Raw genomic sequence first — 18,848 nt, forward strand, 5'->3', positions numbered from 1 at the left:
GAGAAATTGCTTTTAAAAAATAATGTGCCAAGAGAAGCCAGCGGGGCTGTCTAGGGCTTTGCATGGAATGTCACTGATGTGACTGTCTGCCTGCTGGATGGGGCACTCAGGGCAGTGACCTGCTGGTGCTCAGGCGTAGAGTTGCAAGGGATTCCCAAGAGCATCATCTAGTCCAAATCCTCAGTGCAGGAATCACAACTGAAGAATCCCTGACGGATGGCCATTCCAACCTCTGCTTAGGAACCTCAAATGAAGGAAAGTCCACCTCCTTTCCAAGGGAATCCCTTCCACTGTCGAACTGCTCTTACTGGTGGGTCTGTTCCCTGGAGGTGGCTGACCTGGAAAAGCCAAGAGAGGCACAGAGGTTGGAGGGTGAGGGCTTTCAGGATGTTATACCCATGTCCTGCTTCAAGGGTGACAGCTCCCCTGACATCATGAAGCTGGAACATGTGCAGGGGAGGGCAACCAAGGTGATCAAGGGTCACCAGTGTGAGAGAGCCAGTGTGGTGTAGGACTTAAGAGCGGTAGACTTGTAATCTGGTGAACCAGGTTCGCGTCCCCGCTCCTCCACATGCAGCTGCTGGATGACCTTGGGCTAGTCATACTTCTTTGAAGTCTCTCAGCCCCACTCACCTCACAGAGTGTTTGTTGTGGGGGAGGAAGGGAAAGGAGATTGTTAGCCGCGTGATAAAGTGGGATATCAAATCCAAACTCTTCTTCTACAAACCAAGCCTTATGAGGAATGGCTGGGGGAGCTGGAGCAATGATAGTCGTCTTCAGATATCTAAAGGGCTGTCACATGGAAGATGGAGCAAGCTTCCCCCCCCCCCCCATGTTATGGAGGGTAGGACCTAAACCAATGGATTAAAGTTACAAAAATGAGATTCTGGCTAAACTTCCAAAAGAAGTTTGGTAAGAGTTGTTTGACAGTGGAACGGACTCCCTTGGAAAATGATTAACTCTCTTTTATTAGAGGTTTTTAAACAGAACTGGATGGCTGTCTGTCATGGATGCTTTAGTGGTGATTCCTGCATTTCTGGGGGTTGGACTAGATGACCCTGGAGTCCCTTCCAACTCTACAATTCTCTATGATTCTATGAGTCAATAATGGTGCATTACTGGGCCACCCACACCTCATTCTGCTTTCTTAGTTGTTCTGCAATGCTTCCCCACAATGTTCCCACACAATTGCCATCTAGAGAGGCCCTTTTGTACGGTACCCCACAAAAGTGGGACAAAATACACCAGAACATTTATTTATTTCTTTTTATTTCTTTTTATTAAATTTATATCCCACCTTGTGCCCAAAGGAGCCCAGGGTGGCAAACATGTCTGTGATTTTTTTAAAAAATCAATTGAAATAAAAACGTATTTAAAACATTTTTATTTTTTTTTAGTTCAAAACAACACAATAAAGCTTCTTTAAAAAAAGGAAAAACTTTTCACTTCCGGTTTGAAAAGTCGCAAGAATTTAGCAGGAAACTCTGGGGTGTTGCTTCTGTTGCAAGTGAAGCAGGATGGCAGACTTTCACAAGTGCAAGTAGATGTGGGTATGATAACATCGTAAGCGAGACAGGGAGCCTCTCCGTGCTGCTCAGATCCCACCCCAATGCTTCCCAGGTGAAAGAATGAACCGCAACAGCCTTGGGCTTTCATCCTCCCTAGAGCCAGGATTCCCCCCACTCCCTAGATCAGATTAATTGTGCATGTTGCCTCATAGAGATGGTTGCTCTGCCAGCAGTTTTAGGGGAGAGACTAAGGCAGAAGGGAGCACCTCAGTTAAGCAATGCAGGATGGGTGGGGCCTGGGAGCTCCATCAGCATTTCCAGAGAAGGGGTCCTGGAGCAGAGAAATAACTGAAGGCAGCTTGTTTAAGAAGTGCCGCCACCGCTGCCCCTGCACAATGGACCGGGCCACTTGAGCCAACTTTTGCCAGGACCTCAAACCCTCCACCAGATACTTGCAGAACCAGCCTGCAGGGAGCAATGGTTCAGCCCTATGTACTTCTCACAGAATCATACTTGTAATTCCTGTATGGTAGGGGGTGGACGACATGACCCTTAGTGTCCCCTCAAACTCCGCAGGTTCTATGATTCTATGAAGCATGAAGGCAAAGTCATGCCATCTCTCCATCCCTTGAGGACAGGAAGAACTATGAGCTTTTCCTGCGTTAACTACCAGGGTATCAGGGCTCCCACTGTGATTGTTTTTCCATGAGGTTGCCCCAGCCAGCATTCCTCAGGGATTACAGTCTTGTAATGTCTGGAGGACCTCAGATTCTCCACCTCTGGCCTAGAAGAATACCACCACTCCTACAGCTTTCCTAATAACTACTAGCCCATGATGGCCTCTCCTCAGAATCCAGGAGACATGGGAGAGGAGCAGGAGGGGAACAGCAGTGTCATGTTGACATCGCTCAGTGGCCTTGTGTCTTCCCAGTGACCAGAGGCAAGGAGAGGTGGGGGCAGTGGCCCATCTTCCCATCATAAGAACACAAGAAGATCCTGCTGGATCAGGCTAATGGCCCATCTAGTCCAGCATTCTGTTCTCACAGTGGCCAACCAGATGCCCCCAAAAAGGAAACCCGCAAGCAGGATTCAGGCACAAGAGCAACACTCTCCCCTCCTGTGGTTTCCAGAAGCCGGCATTCCAAAGCATTGCTACTACCAACTGTAGGGGCAGAGCGTAGCCACCCATACCTGTAGACCTCTCGCCACTTTCCCAAGCCACCACTCCTCTCTTCCCACTGAGCTCTGGAAACGGCTCTCAGGCAGCCACCGCCACCAGGAGGATGAAAAGCTCAAGAGCTGCAGCAAGAGCAGCCAAGTAGCGCATCATCACCAGCACCATCTCTTCCACCACCAGCACCACGGGCGAGTTCAGGCTGGAAGAGAAGCCAGTTCCTCCTCGGGGCCTCTTTGACAGCAGTGGGAGTTTGTTGGCGAAACACAGGATGAGAAAGACGAGTTGCGGAGCAGATCTCGGCTCCAGCAAGACGGGTTTGAGAAGTCCTGGGCCTCTGCCAAGGAGGCCCTTGCAACACGCACATCTCAGAGGCAGAACGAAGCAGAGGGAAACTGCTGGGATCCTGGCGTGGAAACAGCGCTGGCAACACCCTCCGAGAAGCCACTGACAGATGCCTCAGACGCAACTTTTCCATCCCATAACTGATTAACCGCCACGTCACAAAATGAGGTGGGGGGTGGGATGTGTGTGTGTGTGTGTGTCTAAGGGTGACTGTTTTTCACTGTGTACACTGAGATTCACATATCTGTAGTGGGAAATCTCCTCTTGTTTCCCTTCACGTATTCCTTCGAAGTGCATATTCCATGTGGAATCCAGTTAGGCGCTCTCCAAATACAGTGGACCCTCTGGATACAAATTTAATTCATTCCGGGGGTCCGTCCGCACCCCAAAAAATCTGTATACTGAGGCACCGCTTCTGCGCACACGCGAGTGGTGAAACCTGGAAAAATACTTCCGGGTTTGCCGCTTTCACAACCCAAAGTTTACGTTACTCGAGAGTAACATAACCTGAAGGTCTACTGTATGAAGAGGATGCAAAGGCACCTGGTGACTTAATTGTCTCTTTCTACCATTTTATTTATTTATTTTTTAAAAAATGATATGCTGCTATGTCATATCTATCCATCTATCACAGGCATAGGCAACCTAAGGCCCATGGGCCAGAAGCAGCCCATGGGGGTCGTTTAACCGGCCCATGAACCCCTGCTGCCCGCTCAGTTGGCTGCCATGTGCCGTGCTAAACTGCCACGGAGCAGAGCAGGGACCGCCTTCTGCAATTCTGGCCAACTTCCCATTGGCTGCAACAAGCTCCTGCAGCCAATGGGAATCTGCGAACGCCTCCTCCACACCGGAAGGAGTGGAAATGGTGTTTGTGTGCACGCACAAACACACACACTGGCCCACCGTGGTGTCTGCAGGATCGTGAACCGGCCCATGTCCCAAAAACGTTGCTGACCCCTGATCTATCATCTATCTATCTATCTATCTATCTATCTATCTATCTCAAAGCAGTTTACAGCCATAAACCATAAAAACCATACGTTTAAAACCATAAAAAGGTTGAAAGAGTTAAGAACAGTTAACCATTGCGAAAGGATGTGTTCCGAATTGCCTGCATAGGCCTGGCAGAATAGAAAATTTTCAGGCAAGTGTTTTATTTGCACATTGACAAGCAGAGGGTTAAAAAGTAGAGGCAAGTGGGACACCTCTTGCCCGCAAAGACCCATTTCCCAGGGATCTGACAGCCAAACACATAACAACGCTGGACATTTAGGAAGCAAATCCTTAACACTGAGTGACTTTGGGCCAGTTACTGCCTCTCAGCCTAACCAACGCCACAGGGTTGTTGTGGGAATTAAATGAGATGGGGCAGAGCCAAGTGCGCTGAGGGGGAGGTGGGATATAAATGCAGTAAGTAAATCAATAAATGAGGGGATTGGAGGAACCTGCAAGTCTTGCTCTACAGATCAACATTTTTAACCATGCAGTGGCTGGAGCATAGCAGAGAGTGAAGGTGGTCCCCCCCAAGGATGGATCCCCTGTTTCTATTCCCTCTCAGCCGCATATATTGTGCCCAATGATCCTAGCCATGTGGGCCTGCAGTACTTAAGGGTCCCCCATGTGGGACCACAGCCTGAAAGGTATGGGTCACTCAAACAGAACTGAAAAATAGGCTGCAGGGTTATCTTAATATATATATTTTTTTAAATTGTGTTTTATCATTTTGGGTGGGAGCTTCCCAGAGAACAATGGTATTGGTGTGGGAGGGTGTGCAGCCAAAATCACAAACACATGATGGCTAGACAGTCACTAACAGAGGCAATGGCACCATGGAGGGGACCACGCATAGAGGGGACTCTGTGATGTCACACCCGCAAACCTGGTGGCGGGAAAAAGAAAATGCATTAATCCCTATATCTTCCTTCCTGCACTCACTCTTTTCCTACCTGCAATGGGGGAAGACTTCTCTTTGTTTTCCTCCAGACAGCAATCTCCATTTTGAACTGGACCGTGGATATCTGTAACATTTTAAGGATTGTTTCTTGCCTGGTTTTCATCTGTTGGATCTTGACAAGACCTTTGATGTGAGTAAACTTTGTTTACTAAACTTTCTGAAAGTGACATTTTTGTTAAACGTAAAACAGGGAGGAGATAATCTAAGTCTGCCTAAAGCATCCTTGGATATCACAGTTGTTCCAGAAGGTTATGCAACCTTGTCCTAATAGCATCCAGAGGTAAGCTGCGCATGGATGCTGATTTTTAACTCTGCTGAAATAGATATTTGTATTCTCACATAAGCGAGAAAGAGGAAGTATAATTACTAATAAAATATCCTCTCCTACTCATCTAAATCCATCCAACAGTTGGGTGTCCTTATATACAGTAAAATAATTAAAACAACAGCAGAGCTGCAGACTCTGAGACAGGAAGGTCTGATATCCTAGCTCCATGAGCCTGGCTTGGTCAAATGTTCTCTCAGCTTGGTGCCTGCTTTGCTTCTTGTATACATACCTGTACAAAGGGAAAACTACCCACAAAGCCACAGAAGGAGTTCATGGTTGATCTGAGATGTTCATCTGAGCCCCCAGCTCATCATGCTCCTGACTCAGTTTCCACACAACGGCCCTGTGAGGAGCAAGACAAAGAAGTTGTTGCCGTTCCCCCAACAAATCTGTGTTGTACTTCCTAGGAGGAATAAAAGAGAGAGGATTGTGTGAATTGTTACTGTGGCACACACTCACACACACCCTTGCATGAATCCGACTGGTAAGATGGTCAAGAAAAGCACCAATTCCACAGTGGCATGTATGGACAAACCAATTCCCCATGTTCAGAAGTGCAATTTTAAGCAAGCATGAGCGAGTCCTTTACTTCCGAGCAAGCAACAGCCCCCAACTTAGATCTTTTAAGCCAATGAAATGTGCCTGAAGGATTTGGAGCAAGCCGCATAAGGCAACCAGACTTCATCAGAGGTGGCCTAGACTTTTAAAAAATATATAAATACTGCTCTTCACCTGAAGATCACAGGGTGGTTTACAATATAGAAACACTAAAATGCACAACACAGTAACAAACAAGAACAATACCCCTCTTTCCCTTGCATTTTACACCTCATGCTCAGGGCTCCTTTGCTGAGGGAGGACACCTTTGTGTGACAGACCTTGGCAACTGATAGCCCATCATGGATGATGAGACACCACTCTTCACCCTTCTCACCCTCCAGGTGATCTATGCAAAATAAAAAAATTCCTTCCAGTAGCACCTTAAAGACCAACTAAGTTAGTTCTTGGTATGAGCTTTCGTGTGCATGCACACTTCTTCAGATACACAGGTGATCTATGCAGGTTCTGAACTGTTTTTAAAGGGTTTAATAAAAGGGGAGCCCTTGTGTGCTTATGTAGTCCTTTTAAAAAGTCTGCCATTCTCCCATTTCCTCAAAGATTCTCCACCATTTTGCATCTCTTTCCCCTCTCCTCTCTCCCAGCACTTTTTACGTAAAATAACATTTATACCCCATCTTTCTTTGCAGGCAGATTAGGCAGCTCAGGGGGAAACAACAATGCAAAGCTAGCAGCAGCAAAATCACCAGTTCTGAAAGCTATACTAAAAAATGCCCCAGAAACGGAACCATTTTTAAAAGCAAGGGCACACACACAGAGCGAGAGAGCGCCAGATATTGCTCAGCCCAGTTCTCCAGAGGACCTCCCCAGCGCAGTGGGTTCACATGGAGATATTTTTGTAAAAAAACCAAACCAAAACAAAAACACCTGGGGACAAGAGCAGCCAAAGCCAGAGCAGCGGGTCCTCAGCACCAACTTCTGGAAGGACACAAAAGGGCACTGCCAGACCCATCCCAGGACCATCTCAGGAAGGAGTTTACAGGGATGTCCCAGGCGGTTCCTTGAAAATAAATAAATCCAAAAGTCCATTCCTGGCTTGTGGGATCTTTGCTTTGTTTCCCGCAAGCACCCCAAGATCTGTTCATCGGCCTAAACCAAGTGCAAAAGACAAATGCTTTGCGTCAAAGCATCTCGAGCGCAGGAGCTTCGCCTGAGTGCCCAGAACTGAAGACAGCTCACAAGGCTGCGGCGCAAACCTCCACTCCAGGCTCGCCTCGCTCTCTCGTTTTGCTGTTGAGGAATGCTGCCTTTCAGCCTAACCTGCTTCTCGCCTCTCCTGCGGGAAGCAATGACAGATCTCGCCCCCCACCCCAACCTTTCGGGTTGCTCGTGACTTTTCCCTCCTTCCACTTTAGAGGCTATATTCCTGAGCCCCCACGCCACACACACAGAAGCCGCTTCTTCGGTACTCACGTCCCAGTAGGGATCAAAAGAGCCTCTGAGCATGTGTAGAGTGCCCACTAGCCAACCACTGCACAACCGAGAGCCACCCCAGGCCCTGTCCGCAGCTGCCGAGCGCGGCCCGCCTGGAGTTGCGTCCCCGAAGGCGGGCTGACTGGCGCTTGTGCTCCTGCTTTTAACCTCCGCAAGAATTCGCTTCTGCAGAGCGAGACAAACGCTCCCCTCGCGCCCTTGCCCAGAGGCGAAGGCTGGCGCGAAGAAGCCGCTTGGCTGTCTCGTCCCCTCCGCAGGCCACATTTTATCCGCAGAAGAAACCTGCGAGGTAGGCTAAGACCGAGAGGGAGTGAGCTTCATGGCTCGAGTCCACTCCTCTCGTTCGCCTCGCCTTCTTCCTTAGGGCTGCAGATCTGCCGTCGAACCGGAGCCGGCGCTGCCAGAAACGCTCCGGAGCGGCGGAAAGGGACGCCCGCGGGCGCTCCTTCCAGGCGACTCGGCGCGAAAGACGCTCCGGGGAGATTCTCAGGCTAGTGCGGCGGCAGGAGTGGCGCTGAAGCCCTAGAAGCCGCCGGAGCAGGCAGGCCTGCTAAAGCCCCCGTCCCGTCCCGCCCCCAACTGACCAACATGGCGGGGTCGAGCTCAGCTGCCCTCCTTGTCCCCTGGAAGCCGCGTTGGAGAGGAGCTGAGCACCACCCCTGTGATTTCTGCCCCCCGATTGCCGCGGGGGTCTCTCAAGCAATCGTCCTCTGCCTCTTCACGGGCGTGGAAACAGCTACAGAAAGAGAAAGTTGGAAGGAACTCAAAGGGCCGTCTTGTCCAGCCCCCTGCTATGCAGGAATCCCAGCACAGAATCTTTGCCCTAGCCGTGCGTGGGCAGTCTGCAGGCTTGTAAAGTCTGGGACTGGGAGGCAATGGAAGTGGGGGAGCGGGCGAGTGGTACCCCCCAGCCCAGCAGCCGTGAAGTATTTTGGCCAGCCACTAGCTTTCAGCTTAACCTACCCCGCAGGGCTGCTGGGAGGATGAAAAGGGAAAAGGAGGAGCACATGCAACGACTTCAGCTTCTCGAAGGAAAACAGTTTATTCACCAATGCATATATATTGCTCTTTATTAACGCGGGAGGGGGGCTCTTTTCATTCCGAAGCTGGCAGGAAGCCAGCTGGTGACCCAGAGAATGAAGGTCTCATTCATACAACCGCTCATTAACTCACCAGTGGCTCACGTGCCATCCTGTGCCCGTGAGGATGGACAGCCTGTGAGTCACTGGCCTCGGTGGCTCCTCAGGTCATAGGGTGGTTCCATCGCACCCGTTCCCGCTGAAAAGCAGCACAAACACCATTTGCATAAGGTCAATAAACACATCCTGACATGGCTGTAGGCTGGGGGGGGGGGCGCAAGGGCCAAAGATAAGGCGCGGGGAGGGGCATTTCATTCCATCCTCCTTTTGAGCAAGAAACAAAAACTAGTTAGACCCCAACTCTGGAGGAGGGTGACTAGGCTTCTGAGATGATGGGAGCCCCCACCCGCCCCCACCTCTCCAACCGCTTGGCCTAGTTTTGCCCAACAAGCATTTCCGCCTGTGTCCTGCTGCTGCCGTCTGGGGAGAGTGTGAAAGTTGCAGGGGGAGGGGGATGACTGCGCACTGCTCTACACTGCTTGAGGAAAGGGTGGCCAGGGAAAGGGGAAAAAAACCTTTTATTTTTTATTTATTTTTTATTTATTGCATTTACATCCCACATTTTTTCTCTCCAAGGAGTTCAAGGTGGCAAACACATTTTCCCCCCCCCCTTCTCATTTATCCCCCAAAACAACAACCCTATGAGGTAGGTTAGGCTGAGAGGTGGCGACTGGTCCGCCAAAAACACCCAGTGAGCCTCATAGCCCAGTAGGAATTTTAACCCCGGTTTCTTCCAGGTCCTAGTACGACACTACCCACTACACAACACTGCCCGGTTTTTAGATGGGGGCCACCTTGATGCTGGAACTCAGTTCTCCCGGCGCTGCCCGTTCCGTGCTGGGAAGACCCAATGTGTGCCCTGCAGGCAGGAGCGCCCCTCTCCCCTCTCCCAGGGCCAACTCCTAAACAAAGTTCCCAATGGAAAACGCCCGGAGGAGCCCGGAGTGCTGAACCCGGATCTGGCAGATGGGCACTGGAAAGAGAAGCCTTCACGCGAGGGTCGAATAAAACCTGAAACCTTTGTGCCCCTTCCAGCTTCCTGCGTGGCAGTGATGCGAAGGAATGGCTGAGCTCCATAAACGTGGTCCAAGGTGAGTCTCTGCCCCGCTCAGCATGCGGAGCGCGCACCTGGAGTGGCTCAGAAGCCCAGCACACCCTCATAAAAGCAGCTGGGAGAATCGTCTCATCCCCACGGCGTCCCCCGTTCTGCAAGGGGAGTTGGGGGAGGAAGGGAACCTCAGCAACACACGAGCCCCTTATCCCATCTTCTCCAACCCAGAACCATCAGACAACTATGGCATCCCTTTCTAGAAACAAGTGACAGGAGAGAGAATTGTAGAGTTAGAAGGGACCGCAAGGGTCATCTAGTCCAACCCACCGCAATGCAGGAATCGCAACTAATGGTTCTATGAGAGATGGCCACCCGACCTCTGCTTACAAACCTCCAATGAAAGAGAGTCCACCACCTTCCGAAGGAGCCCGTTCCTCTGCCGAGCATCTCTTGCCGTCAGAAAGTTCTTCCTAATGTTAAGTCGGAATCTCCTTTCTTGTCATTTGAATCCATTGGTTGCTAGTTCCTGGGATTTAAGCTTCTGTCAGCAAGCTTGAGAGTAACGGCCAAACCCGCTCTGGGAAGCTCAAACTCCTTCTGCTTCTCAGAGGAAGCCGTGCGCGGCAGAGCTGTGGAAACAGACATCAGCATCAGGGATGTGGGCAAGGGGGCGAACCTAGGCACTCACCCAGCGCTGTGGCCTCAGGGCCCTCCCTCTGGGTCCATCCAGCTCCCACTGCGGAGACAATTCCCGGAGAACCAAACATGCCTGAGAGAAGGACATCGAGAGCGTTGGGCGAGGAGAAGGGCCGGCTTGCTCCCCTTCGGCCTCGCTCCGGAGCAGAGGCGCCCTCTCAGCCTCTCGCAGGCACGTTCCCTCCAAATTGGAGAGGAAGGTACACCCCGCTCCGCCCGGCAGTTTTGCCAAATCGTGGGCCTTACAGTTGTTAAGGGGAAGGCACAAAAGCGGGGCGATCTCTTCCTCACCCCCGAAATTCTCTCTCCCCCTTTCCCCACGCGAGACCCTCAGGCCCGAAAAGGAGAGAGAAGCTGGGCAACGACGCGAGGAAACCCCCCGACCCGAGTCTGAGATAGGACCCATCTGGAGGGACTGGAGTGCGTCTTCCCCCCGCCCCCCAAAAAGACCCTAGTGCCAACCCCAGCCGGCAGACTCACCGGGGCAGCGGCGGAGCAGGGGGAACCGGCGCCCGAGCTCCGGGACCGGGAGGCTCCGCAGACGCGGCGCGATTGCTAGGGCGCCGGCGACCCCGCGCTGACTGGCTGGCTGGCTCTCGCGTCGCGTCCCGTCCCGTCCAGCAGGTGCTGCCGCCTCCGCGGCCGCGCCGCTCCCCCCACGCGCTGAGTGGCCGAGCGGCGCGCCCGGCGCGCCTTCCCGCTCCAATCACGGCCGGCGCCGGCAGACGGGGCGGGGGCGTCTCCCTTCGCCGGGGGCGCCCTATGGAGGTGCGGTGCGGGCTGCCAGTCGCGGGTGGCGGAGCCAATGGGGCGCGCGTGGGGGAGTGGCCGCGCGTGGGGCCGAGCCGGGACTCTAAAGCGCGTCCCCCCGCCGAGGGGGCCCCAGTGAGAGGCGCGCTGCGCGGGCCAGCCGACGACCCGACCCCACGCGGAAGCAGCTGCCGCCATGGCCACCACCACGGCGCAGTACCTGCCGCGCGGCAGCCCCCTCCTGGCTGTGCCCACGCCGGACGCCGAGCGCCTTCACCAGGGCCCCACGTACCGCGAGGTGCAGAAGATGATGCACCACGAGTACCTACAGGGCCTGGCCGCCACGCCGGGGCACCCCATCGGCAGCCTCCCGCACCATCAGTGGCTGCCAGGCGCCACTGGAGACTGGGGCGGCGGCGGGGGGACCCACCTGGAGCACGCCAAAGGGGGCGGCGCGGGCCCGCGAGGAGACCTCGACGGCTTCCACTCGCGCTCACACCTGGTGCACCAGCAAGCGGGCGGCGGAGGAGGCGGCGGAGGAGCGCACTGGGGGCAGGGGGCTCCAGCGCATCACCTGGGCGGCTGCCCCTCGGCCATGTCCCCGACGGCCGCCGGTGGGCACCAGGCGCTGCTCTACTCTCAGGCGGCCTACCCGGGGCTGAACGGGATGCTGGGCCCGCAGGCACCGGCCTTGCACCTGCCCCATGGCCACGCGCCCCACGGCGGTCACCACCAGCACCATCCGCACCAGCACGAGGAGGCGGAGGCGGCGCACCTGGAGGGCTCCCCGCCGCACCTGGGCCACGCGGGGGGCCACGAGCCGGGGTCGGCGGCGTCGGACGAGGAGGCGCCCAGCTCGGACGACCTGGAGCAGTTCGCCAAACAGTTTAAGCAGCGGCGCATCAAGCTGGGCTTCACGCAGGCCGACGTGGGGCTGGCGCTGGGCACCCTGTACGGCAACGTCTTCTCGCAGACGACCATCTGCCGCTTCGAGGCGCTGCAGCTGAGCTTCAAGAACATGTGCAAGCTGAAGCCGCTGCTCAACAAGTGGCTGGAGGAGACCGACTCCAGCACGGGCAGCCCGGCCAGCCTGGACAAGATCGCGGCGCAGGGCCGCAAGCGCAAGAAGCGCACCTCCATCGAGGTGGGCGTCAAGGGCGCGCTCGAGAGCCACTTCCTCAAATGCCCCAAGCCCTCGGCTCACGAGATCACCTCGCTGGCCGACACGCTCCAGCTGGAGAAGGAGGTGGTACGCGTCTGGTTCTGCAACCGGCGGCAGAAGGAGAAGCGCATGACGCCCGTCGCCGCACCGCACGCGCCCGCCATGGACCAGGACCTTTACGCGCAGGGCGCCGACGCCTCGCCGACGCTCCAGCACCACCATCAGCACCCGCACACGCTCCAGAGCCCCGGGCAATGACTCGGCCCGGGCGGGGACGGCTCCCGAGGACTGGACTGGCCTGCCTGGGACTGGCTGCGGGACCTGCCCGCAGGGCCAACGGACTGCGCCCTCGGGGGCCGGCCGAGAGAGCCCCCGGCGCGGCCCTAGGACAGACAGATGGCCGAGCCGCCCCGCCCGACGACGACGACGCCGGACCGGGCAAGCAGCAGCAGAGCGCGCAGAGGCGCGTTAATTTATTCCTACGCCTGCTGGCGACCGACTCTCTTTCTAATTTAAAGTCTCTGTATTTATTTGAAACTCCACCGACCGAACCTGGAGCAGCAGCAGCAGCAACAGCAGCAGCCTTATGGCCGGCGGGAGAGACGCGAGAGGCCCAAGGTTTGAGCTGGATGCGGTTTCCTCTTGCGGGGGGCGGGGGCAGGGGGGCGCAACCTCTATTGCCAGCCGGGCGGTGTCTGGGAGAGGCCGCCTGGGCTCCCCAAAGCGACCCACAAGGGGCTCGGCGCTCGCCCCCTTGAATACGGCAGGCGCGGAAGTTGAGGGACTGGGTCCGAACTGCCAGCACCCGACTCCCGCCCTGGCACTCTGTGACTTCCCTTTGCTCGCACGCCAGGTCCGCCCCGGAGCCGGGGCCCGTCTGTTGGGCCGGGTCTGCCTCTGTATCATCCTGCTCCGTTTTTATTTATGTTACAGCCAATATTTTATTACTCGCATAAAACATTTATCCAGGAACCCGCCTCGTGTCTTTTTCTTTTTTGTCCCCATCAGCGCCGGAAAGAGGAGGAGGAAGGTAGGACAGGGCAGGACAGGACAGGGCGCGAGGCAGCTTCCAAGGCGGCGGCGGAGACTCTGGACTCGGGCAGGATTAAGGCGCTGGGGCCCCGGAGACAGCTATCGCTTCCCGCAGCCCCAGAGGTTTTCTTTCCTCCGCCTCCCGCCCCACTGCCTTAAAACTCCCTCCAACGGTGGAGAAATTTCCCCGTGCCCCCGCTGAGACCCAGCGCCGGCCCCCTCAGGCCTACAGGAAGCGTCGGCGACCCCAGTCGCGCCGTGCGTTTGGCTCTCTCGGTTTCCCCAGAAAACGGTATTCTCCTGTCCACCAGGGTTCCTGAAGAAAGGGCCCGCTGCTCTTTGAATGCTCCCGAGGGCTCCTCAACTTCCCTGGGAGGCAGCCACGGGCTGCCGGGCTTCTCTAGCCGGTCCCGCTCGGGCGGGCAGAGGCGCTCGCTGGCCGGGTCAGGGCCGCTCACCTGCCTGCCTGGTCTCCGCTTCCCCACGGAGGCCCCTTCTCCGTCCTCGAAGCGCTTCTGGGTGGCAGCGAGGCGCTCCTCCCGGGTGCAGAGAGCCCTTCCCAGTAGATTAGGAGGTTGTCGGGACGAAGCCGGCAGGGGAAGGCTAGTTCAGTTCGGGCTTGCCAACCAGGTTGCGAAAAAGTCAGTGGAATGCGAGGCGACATTTTTTGTTTTGTTTTGTTTTCCTGTTGGGACCTCTCGGCCCAGCTTTGTGGTCCTTGCGGAAAAGTTCTTTCTTTCTGGAGGGTTTTGAACTCTCCCTTTTCAGCGGCTGCCGCGGGGGGCGAGAAATCCTGCCCCCACTGGCCGCATCTTTTGTTATGTAGGAGCCTGGACCAATTTGGAATCCCCGCAGGGCAATAATTCACCAAGTAAAAACAATCTAGCAAACACTTTTAAGACAACAGCCTTTGAAAAAAGTTCTTAGATTATACAGTGAACTAATTGATACTGGGTGGTTTCAAACTGGCGGTTAGCTCATTTTATTTAGGACAATGCTATAGATGCCTGCGTGAGCTCAGTGAGGCATGGGCACAGAGAAGCGTAAGTAGGAGCGCAGCCGTCTGAATGCGCTTCTATGCCACCTTATCCGCTCATCTCTGCAAGGTGGCGCTTGTAAAACGAGGAGCCCCCAGTGTTCCGAGGCCGATCCAAGAGAAAGTTCTCCTTGCCTGAGCCTCACTGAAATGAAAGGGCGACCCAGAGGGCGGGGAGGGAGGCAGACAGACCCCCTACTCCCCAGCCTAGGCCATCTGTCTGCTGGTTCCCCTGAATTCTGCTGCGCCACACGCAGCTCCAAAATTCGCCATTGTCTCCTGGTGACGCCGCTGCCGGGGTCACTTTCTGGCATAATCCGCCTGCCCGCGCTTGATGCAAATGAACACATTTCAGAGTAGAGGAGAGAACATGCATTTGGAAATCTGCTTCCCTCTCTGGATTGCTTTTGTCTTCCTTTTGATATTGCAAATGCCCAGGCGGAAATGAAAATGCAACTTAAAAGAAAGAAAAGAAACCCCCCAGAAAAGTCAAGGAGACTCATTCAAAGTGTTTGTTTCGCTGCTGTATCTCCAGGTCAGGGAGAGTTTGCGGTGGAATCTGATAGCCCAAGTGGGGAAGAGTTTAAGGAGCATCATTTGGGGAAGATGGTAAGTCTTTTTGGAGTTAGTCAGTCGCATGGCCTTCCTCCTCCTCCCCGCTATTCACATATTGAAAATGCAGAATCCGAGGGGGAAACCAGAGGACCCGCAGTCCGCAAAGTCGGCTGTGAAATAGCCCAAGAGAAGCCGGTAAGGGGCAGGAAGCCCCTCCCTCGCCCACCTCAAGCCAGCCTCAGGCCCTGCTGCTTTCTCCGTCCTTCAGCCTGCACCCCCCCCCCCGCCCCGCCGCCTTTCAGTCTTTCGAGGCCACCCAGGGAGCCCTTTTCCTCTCTTTTCTGTGCTGTCAAAGGTCGTTTTAAGACAACTTTTGTTTAGCCCTGAAATGGCATTTCGTGCGAAAGGCACGACTCGACCAGGGTTGCTGCTGCTCGGAGGGGTGTCTTTTTTTTTTGTTTGCTTGGGTTTTTCTCTAAGCTGCCGGAAAGCTGCGCTGAAGGGACCCTCTTTTGGGGGAACCAGCAGCGCCCCCCGATGCGGCTCTTCGGCAGAGCCACTTTCTAGAGTTGTCTCTGCCCGGATGGGGCTTGCTAGTGGCGGGGAGTGGAAGGTGCTGAGCCCTACCACGCCGGTTGCTTTCTCCCCTCCCCGAGAAAAAGACGAGGTCCCTTTCCTTGCGTCAAAAAAGAAGCCCTTTGCAAGAGGTGGGGGACTAAGGGGACTCCGTTCAGCTTTTCTCCGCTAAGAAGTCAGAGGAAGGGACGTCTTGGTCGCTCTGCTTAGGCGAGCGGGTTTTCTTGGGGCGGGCCAGAGGTGAAGAAGGCCGGGAGTCTTCGCTTCCAGGCAGCGGCCTCCTCTTCCCTTTGGGAACGTGGGAGCAGCCTCTGGAGATGTGGAGGGGGGCCGGGGTGGTGAACCAACCCTTTGGCGAACCTTCCGAAGCTGGCGACCAAGCCCCAAACGCCTTCCCCGTTTCCCTCCCCAGGATCCTCCTTTGTTGGGGAGGAGAGCTGACCGCTCCAGCCCCTTCATTATCGGGGTCCCCCTCTCTTCTGTATCCCGAAGGCTTCTTCTGACGCAAATGGGGGCCATGCGAGAGCAGAGGGCGGCTCCCTTTGTCTCCCCAACAGTCCCAACACCCCGCTTTTCTTTTTTTCCAATGGAAAGGGTCTTTCCTGTCCCCATCCTCCCCACCCCCTCCTCCGCGTTCTGGCCCATCATGGAACTGAGCCCTGTCCCCGCCCATCTGCTGCCCCCCCCCGAGTCGCGCAAAGAACCGGCTGCTTCCTTATTTCCACCTTTCCAGAGAAGATGCGCAGGAGATCCTCTTGGCCTTGTCGGCCAGTTGTGTGCCTGGTGGCCCTGTGAGCTGAATGACTTATGGAGCCGGCAGCTACCTCAGCTGTGGTGGGTCTCATGGACTTGTCCAAAGGGCCCCTCGAGTGTGCGAAAGTGCATTGTCCCCCAGGGTCACGGGGGGCGTTTCTGTGAAGATAGAGTGCCCCCTACCGCCTGGCAAAGGAAGCGCAGCAGAATACTAGGTCACTCTGGCAATTTGTGGGGCGTTGCGGGGGGGCGGGGGTGCTTCTGCTGGAAGCAGAATATAAATGAGTAGGTAAGTTCCATCAGCTCACGAATGTTGATAAGACGGAAAGCAGGTTTCGGAATGATATGGAATTCTGGACACATAAGATGCCGCGGGAGGGGAGGCGGCGACGTGGCTTTTTCTTAGGCAGCTGTTTCTGAGCGTGGGGAAGATCCAGGGTAGTTCAGGCCACTGACTTCCTGACATTTGCTCTTGCCCGGCTGCTGTTAAGCAAGCTCCCCCCCCCCCCCATTGTCATGAGCCATTTTCATTTCAGATGTGCTCCAAAATCTTTACATTGTGAGAGGAGAGGGCAGAGGGGGAAGGGAGGGGGCGCTCAACCAAAAGGCAGTACTAAGCCCCCTTCTCCTACCCCCACCACGCCCCACTGCGCCAAAACGTGTCCCTGTGAGCCAAACTGGGCTTTGTGGATGCCACCAGACGCGGCCCAGTCGTGACAACCCGAGGGAGGAGGGGGTCCCTCCTCTCTCCCGCAGGATCACCCCAGAGAGCAGCAAAGGGGTTGGAGCAGATGGGGCGCGCACCACCGATTTATTGGGGCTCCAAGAAGGGGCAGGGAGCTTGGCCTCCGCCTTGGCACCGTGTCCCGTCCTCTCACAGCTCCGCCAATGGCGCGCTGCTGCTTCTGCCACCACTGCACAAATATAAATAGACGGTGCCTGCAGCTTAATCAGGTGTTTTCCTCGGTGACTCACATCAGCTCTATCTGCAAAAGTTTCAATTAGATCTAATAAGAGCGGGCTTTGTTGCTGTGAGTAATCACAGGAAGGGCTGGGGAATTGGGAGGCTGCAAAGGCAGCATTAAAGTGCGCCGGGCTCGGCTTGCGGGGAGGAATAATGCGCGTGTTAAATCAGGCCTCCTGCATAATTCATGCCACTCGGTATCACGTCCCCTTTTCCCGGGTTGCCCTAAACCAATGTGGCTTCCCATAAAGCCCAGGATCATTGTCTGTGGTTGCTGAAGGTGCTTCCCCAACAGCAGGGCAGGCTCTGGGGCGGCGGCTGATGCTGCTCCTCGCTCTGGGCTTTAAGTGGAACAAAAAAAGGGCTTTCCTGGGTCACATTTCTGGTCACCGGTGCAGAAATGCCCAAAGGCTTAGCTCCAGCATTCAGCTCCCATTTGCTTCCTAACAGACTGCGGCCCTTTCTCATTCTGTGGGTAGTGGAATGCTGTTCACAAGTACAAAGGTTTAAATGAGCAGACATAGGATTTCCTTCTAATGAGGAGCTTTTTATTTTTATATTAAATTGTGCTCTTCAGGCCGCAATGGTTAAAATGTTGTTTTTCAATTTCCCTTTTCCCAGCAGTAGCCCTTTACATGGAATGATGCATCTCTCGCTTGTTTTAAACAACTGTAACCTTTTAAACATAACCATTATTGGAGTATTATTCTCCGTGTTTTCATGAAATGAGCTAGAAAATGTGTTTTATTTATTCATGAGGATATTGTGAATTGCACTTAGGACATTTCAATTCAATTAAAATGTACGTGTGCATAATTTTATAATAGTTCATTTGAACAAAAATAAAATAAAATAACTGGATACACAAGATTAAAATAAATTAAATACCAGGAAGCCTTTTTGCAAAAACTAGAATTCGGAGAAGTCAAAAGCAAAATGTTTTTTTTCCAGGTAATAACTTAAAGGACATCTGCTGGAAGGCAGGGAGACAATTCTCACGGTGCTTCGATCTTAAACTGAGTTGTCAGTATCAGAAATTCTTTGCCTAACTTTGCCTTTGCCTGGACTGCCATGAATGTTGCTATAAACTGCGCACAAAAGAAAACTTAAGCATTTTGAAGGATTCTTGACAGAACTGGGGGGGAAATGCACCACACTTGAAAAAAGGTGTCATTATTTGAATTACAATCATTTTTTTCTCTCTTTTAATTTCATTTGTTAAAATGGAGTTTAAAATTTAAGGAGCTCTTATGGATACAACATAAACAGTTCCTTGTTATTCTTAAGGATTTTAATTGTAATCTTGTAATCCAGGTTTTTAATTTTAAAATGGTCAGAAAGGGGATATATTTAAATTTACATGTACTTCTAAATTATTTGGACATGTGTTTAAGTCTGTTTCTAAATGATTTGTGAAGCTGCACAGAGCCCACTTGCAGCTCTCTAGTTCCTTGGGGCAGGTATTTCAGGTCCTCAATTCTGGCCATGCATTTGGAGAAAGACTACGAATGCCTCTCTCCCACCTCCTGTCCTGTGGCAAGTCTCTGATGGAGGGGGTTTGGTGCAAACTCTTCGGCTGCTACAGCCCTTTCTCCTCGACTTGGGAGGAGTCAACCCCACAAAGCACTCTATAAGCCTGAGCTGAAGGACAAGAACTGGACAACGGTGGCAAGCTTTGATTAAAGCCCAAATTCCTCACAACATCTTCATTCTGTTCTGTTTTTCACCCTGAAGGTTTTCAAATGTCTGTCACTGAAAGATGCCCCAAAGGGT

At 53.9% G+C, this 18,848-nt stretch overlaps 1 protein-coding gene and 1 long non-coding RNA gene across 5 annotated transcripts; one reads left to right on the forward strand and one right to left on the reverse strand.

Annotated features, from left to right (window-relative positions):
• Nucleotides 1–4,164: 4,164 nt before the first annotated feature.
• On the reverse strand, nt 4,165–10,832 carry LOC310710600. Of its 2 annotated transcripts, XR_014528146.1 has the most exons (4): nt 10,728–10,832; nt 9,943–10,180; nt 8,535–8,639; nt 4,165–5,712 (listed from the first exon to the last, which is right to left on the reverse strand). It is a non-coding gene; the product is annotated as an uncharacterized lncRNA (long non-coding RNA). The 2 variants fall into 2 exon arrangements; XR_014528145.1 differs by lacking the exon at nt 8,535–8,639.
• A 294-nt stretch (nt 10,833–11,126) lies between these two features.
• Nucleotides 11,127–18,213, forward strand: POU3F1 (POU class 3 homeobox 1). 3 transcript variants are annotated; one of them, XM_083511499.1, is made up of 3 exons: nt 11,127–12,777; nt 14,763–14,836; nt 18,027–18,213. In XM_083511499.1, the coding sequence occupies exon 1, from the start codon at nt 11,194–11,196 to the stop codon at nt 12,415–12,417; it is 1,224 nt and encodes a 407-aa protein (XP_083367625.1). In that variant the 5' UTR covers nt 11,127–11,193; the 3' UTR covers nt 12,418–12,777; nt 14,763–14,836; nt 18,027–18,213. The 3 variants fall into 3 exon arrangements, with proteins under 3 accessions (XP_083367625.1, XP_083367626.1, XP_083367627.1); XM_083511500.1 differs by lacking the exon at nt 14,763–14,836; XM_083511501.1 differs by lacking the exons at nt 14,763–14,836; nt 18,027–18,213 and adding an exon at nt 13,168–13,613.
• The last annotated feature ends 635 nt before the right edge of the window (nt 18,214–18,848 follow it).

This window comes from Podarcis liolepis (assembly GCF_965112155.1).
Source record: "Podarcis liolepis genome assembly, chromosome: 7".
Lineage (NCBI taxonomy): Eukaryota > Metazoa > Chordata > Lepidosauria > Squamata > Lacertidae > Podarcis > Podarcis liolepis.

What these genes read in the sequence shown, in the direction of transcription:
- POU3F1 (XM_083511499.1), top strand. Translation starts at nt 11,194, where the DNA reads ATGGCCACCACCACGGCGCAGTACCTGCCGCGCGGCAGCCCCCTCCTG.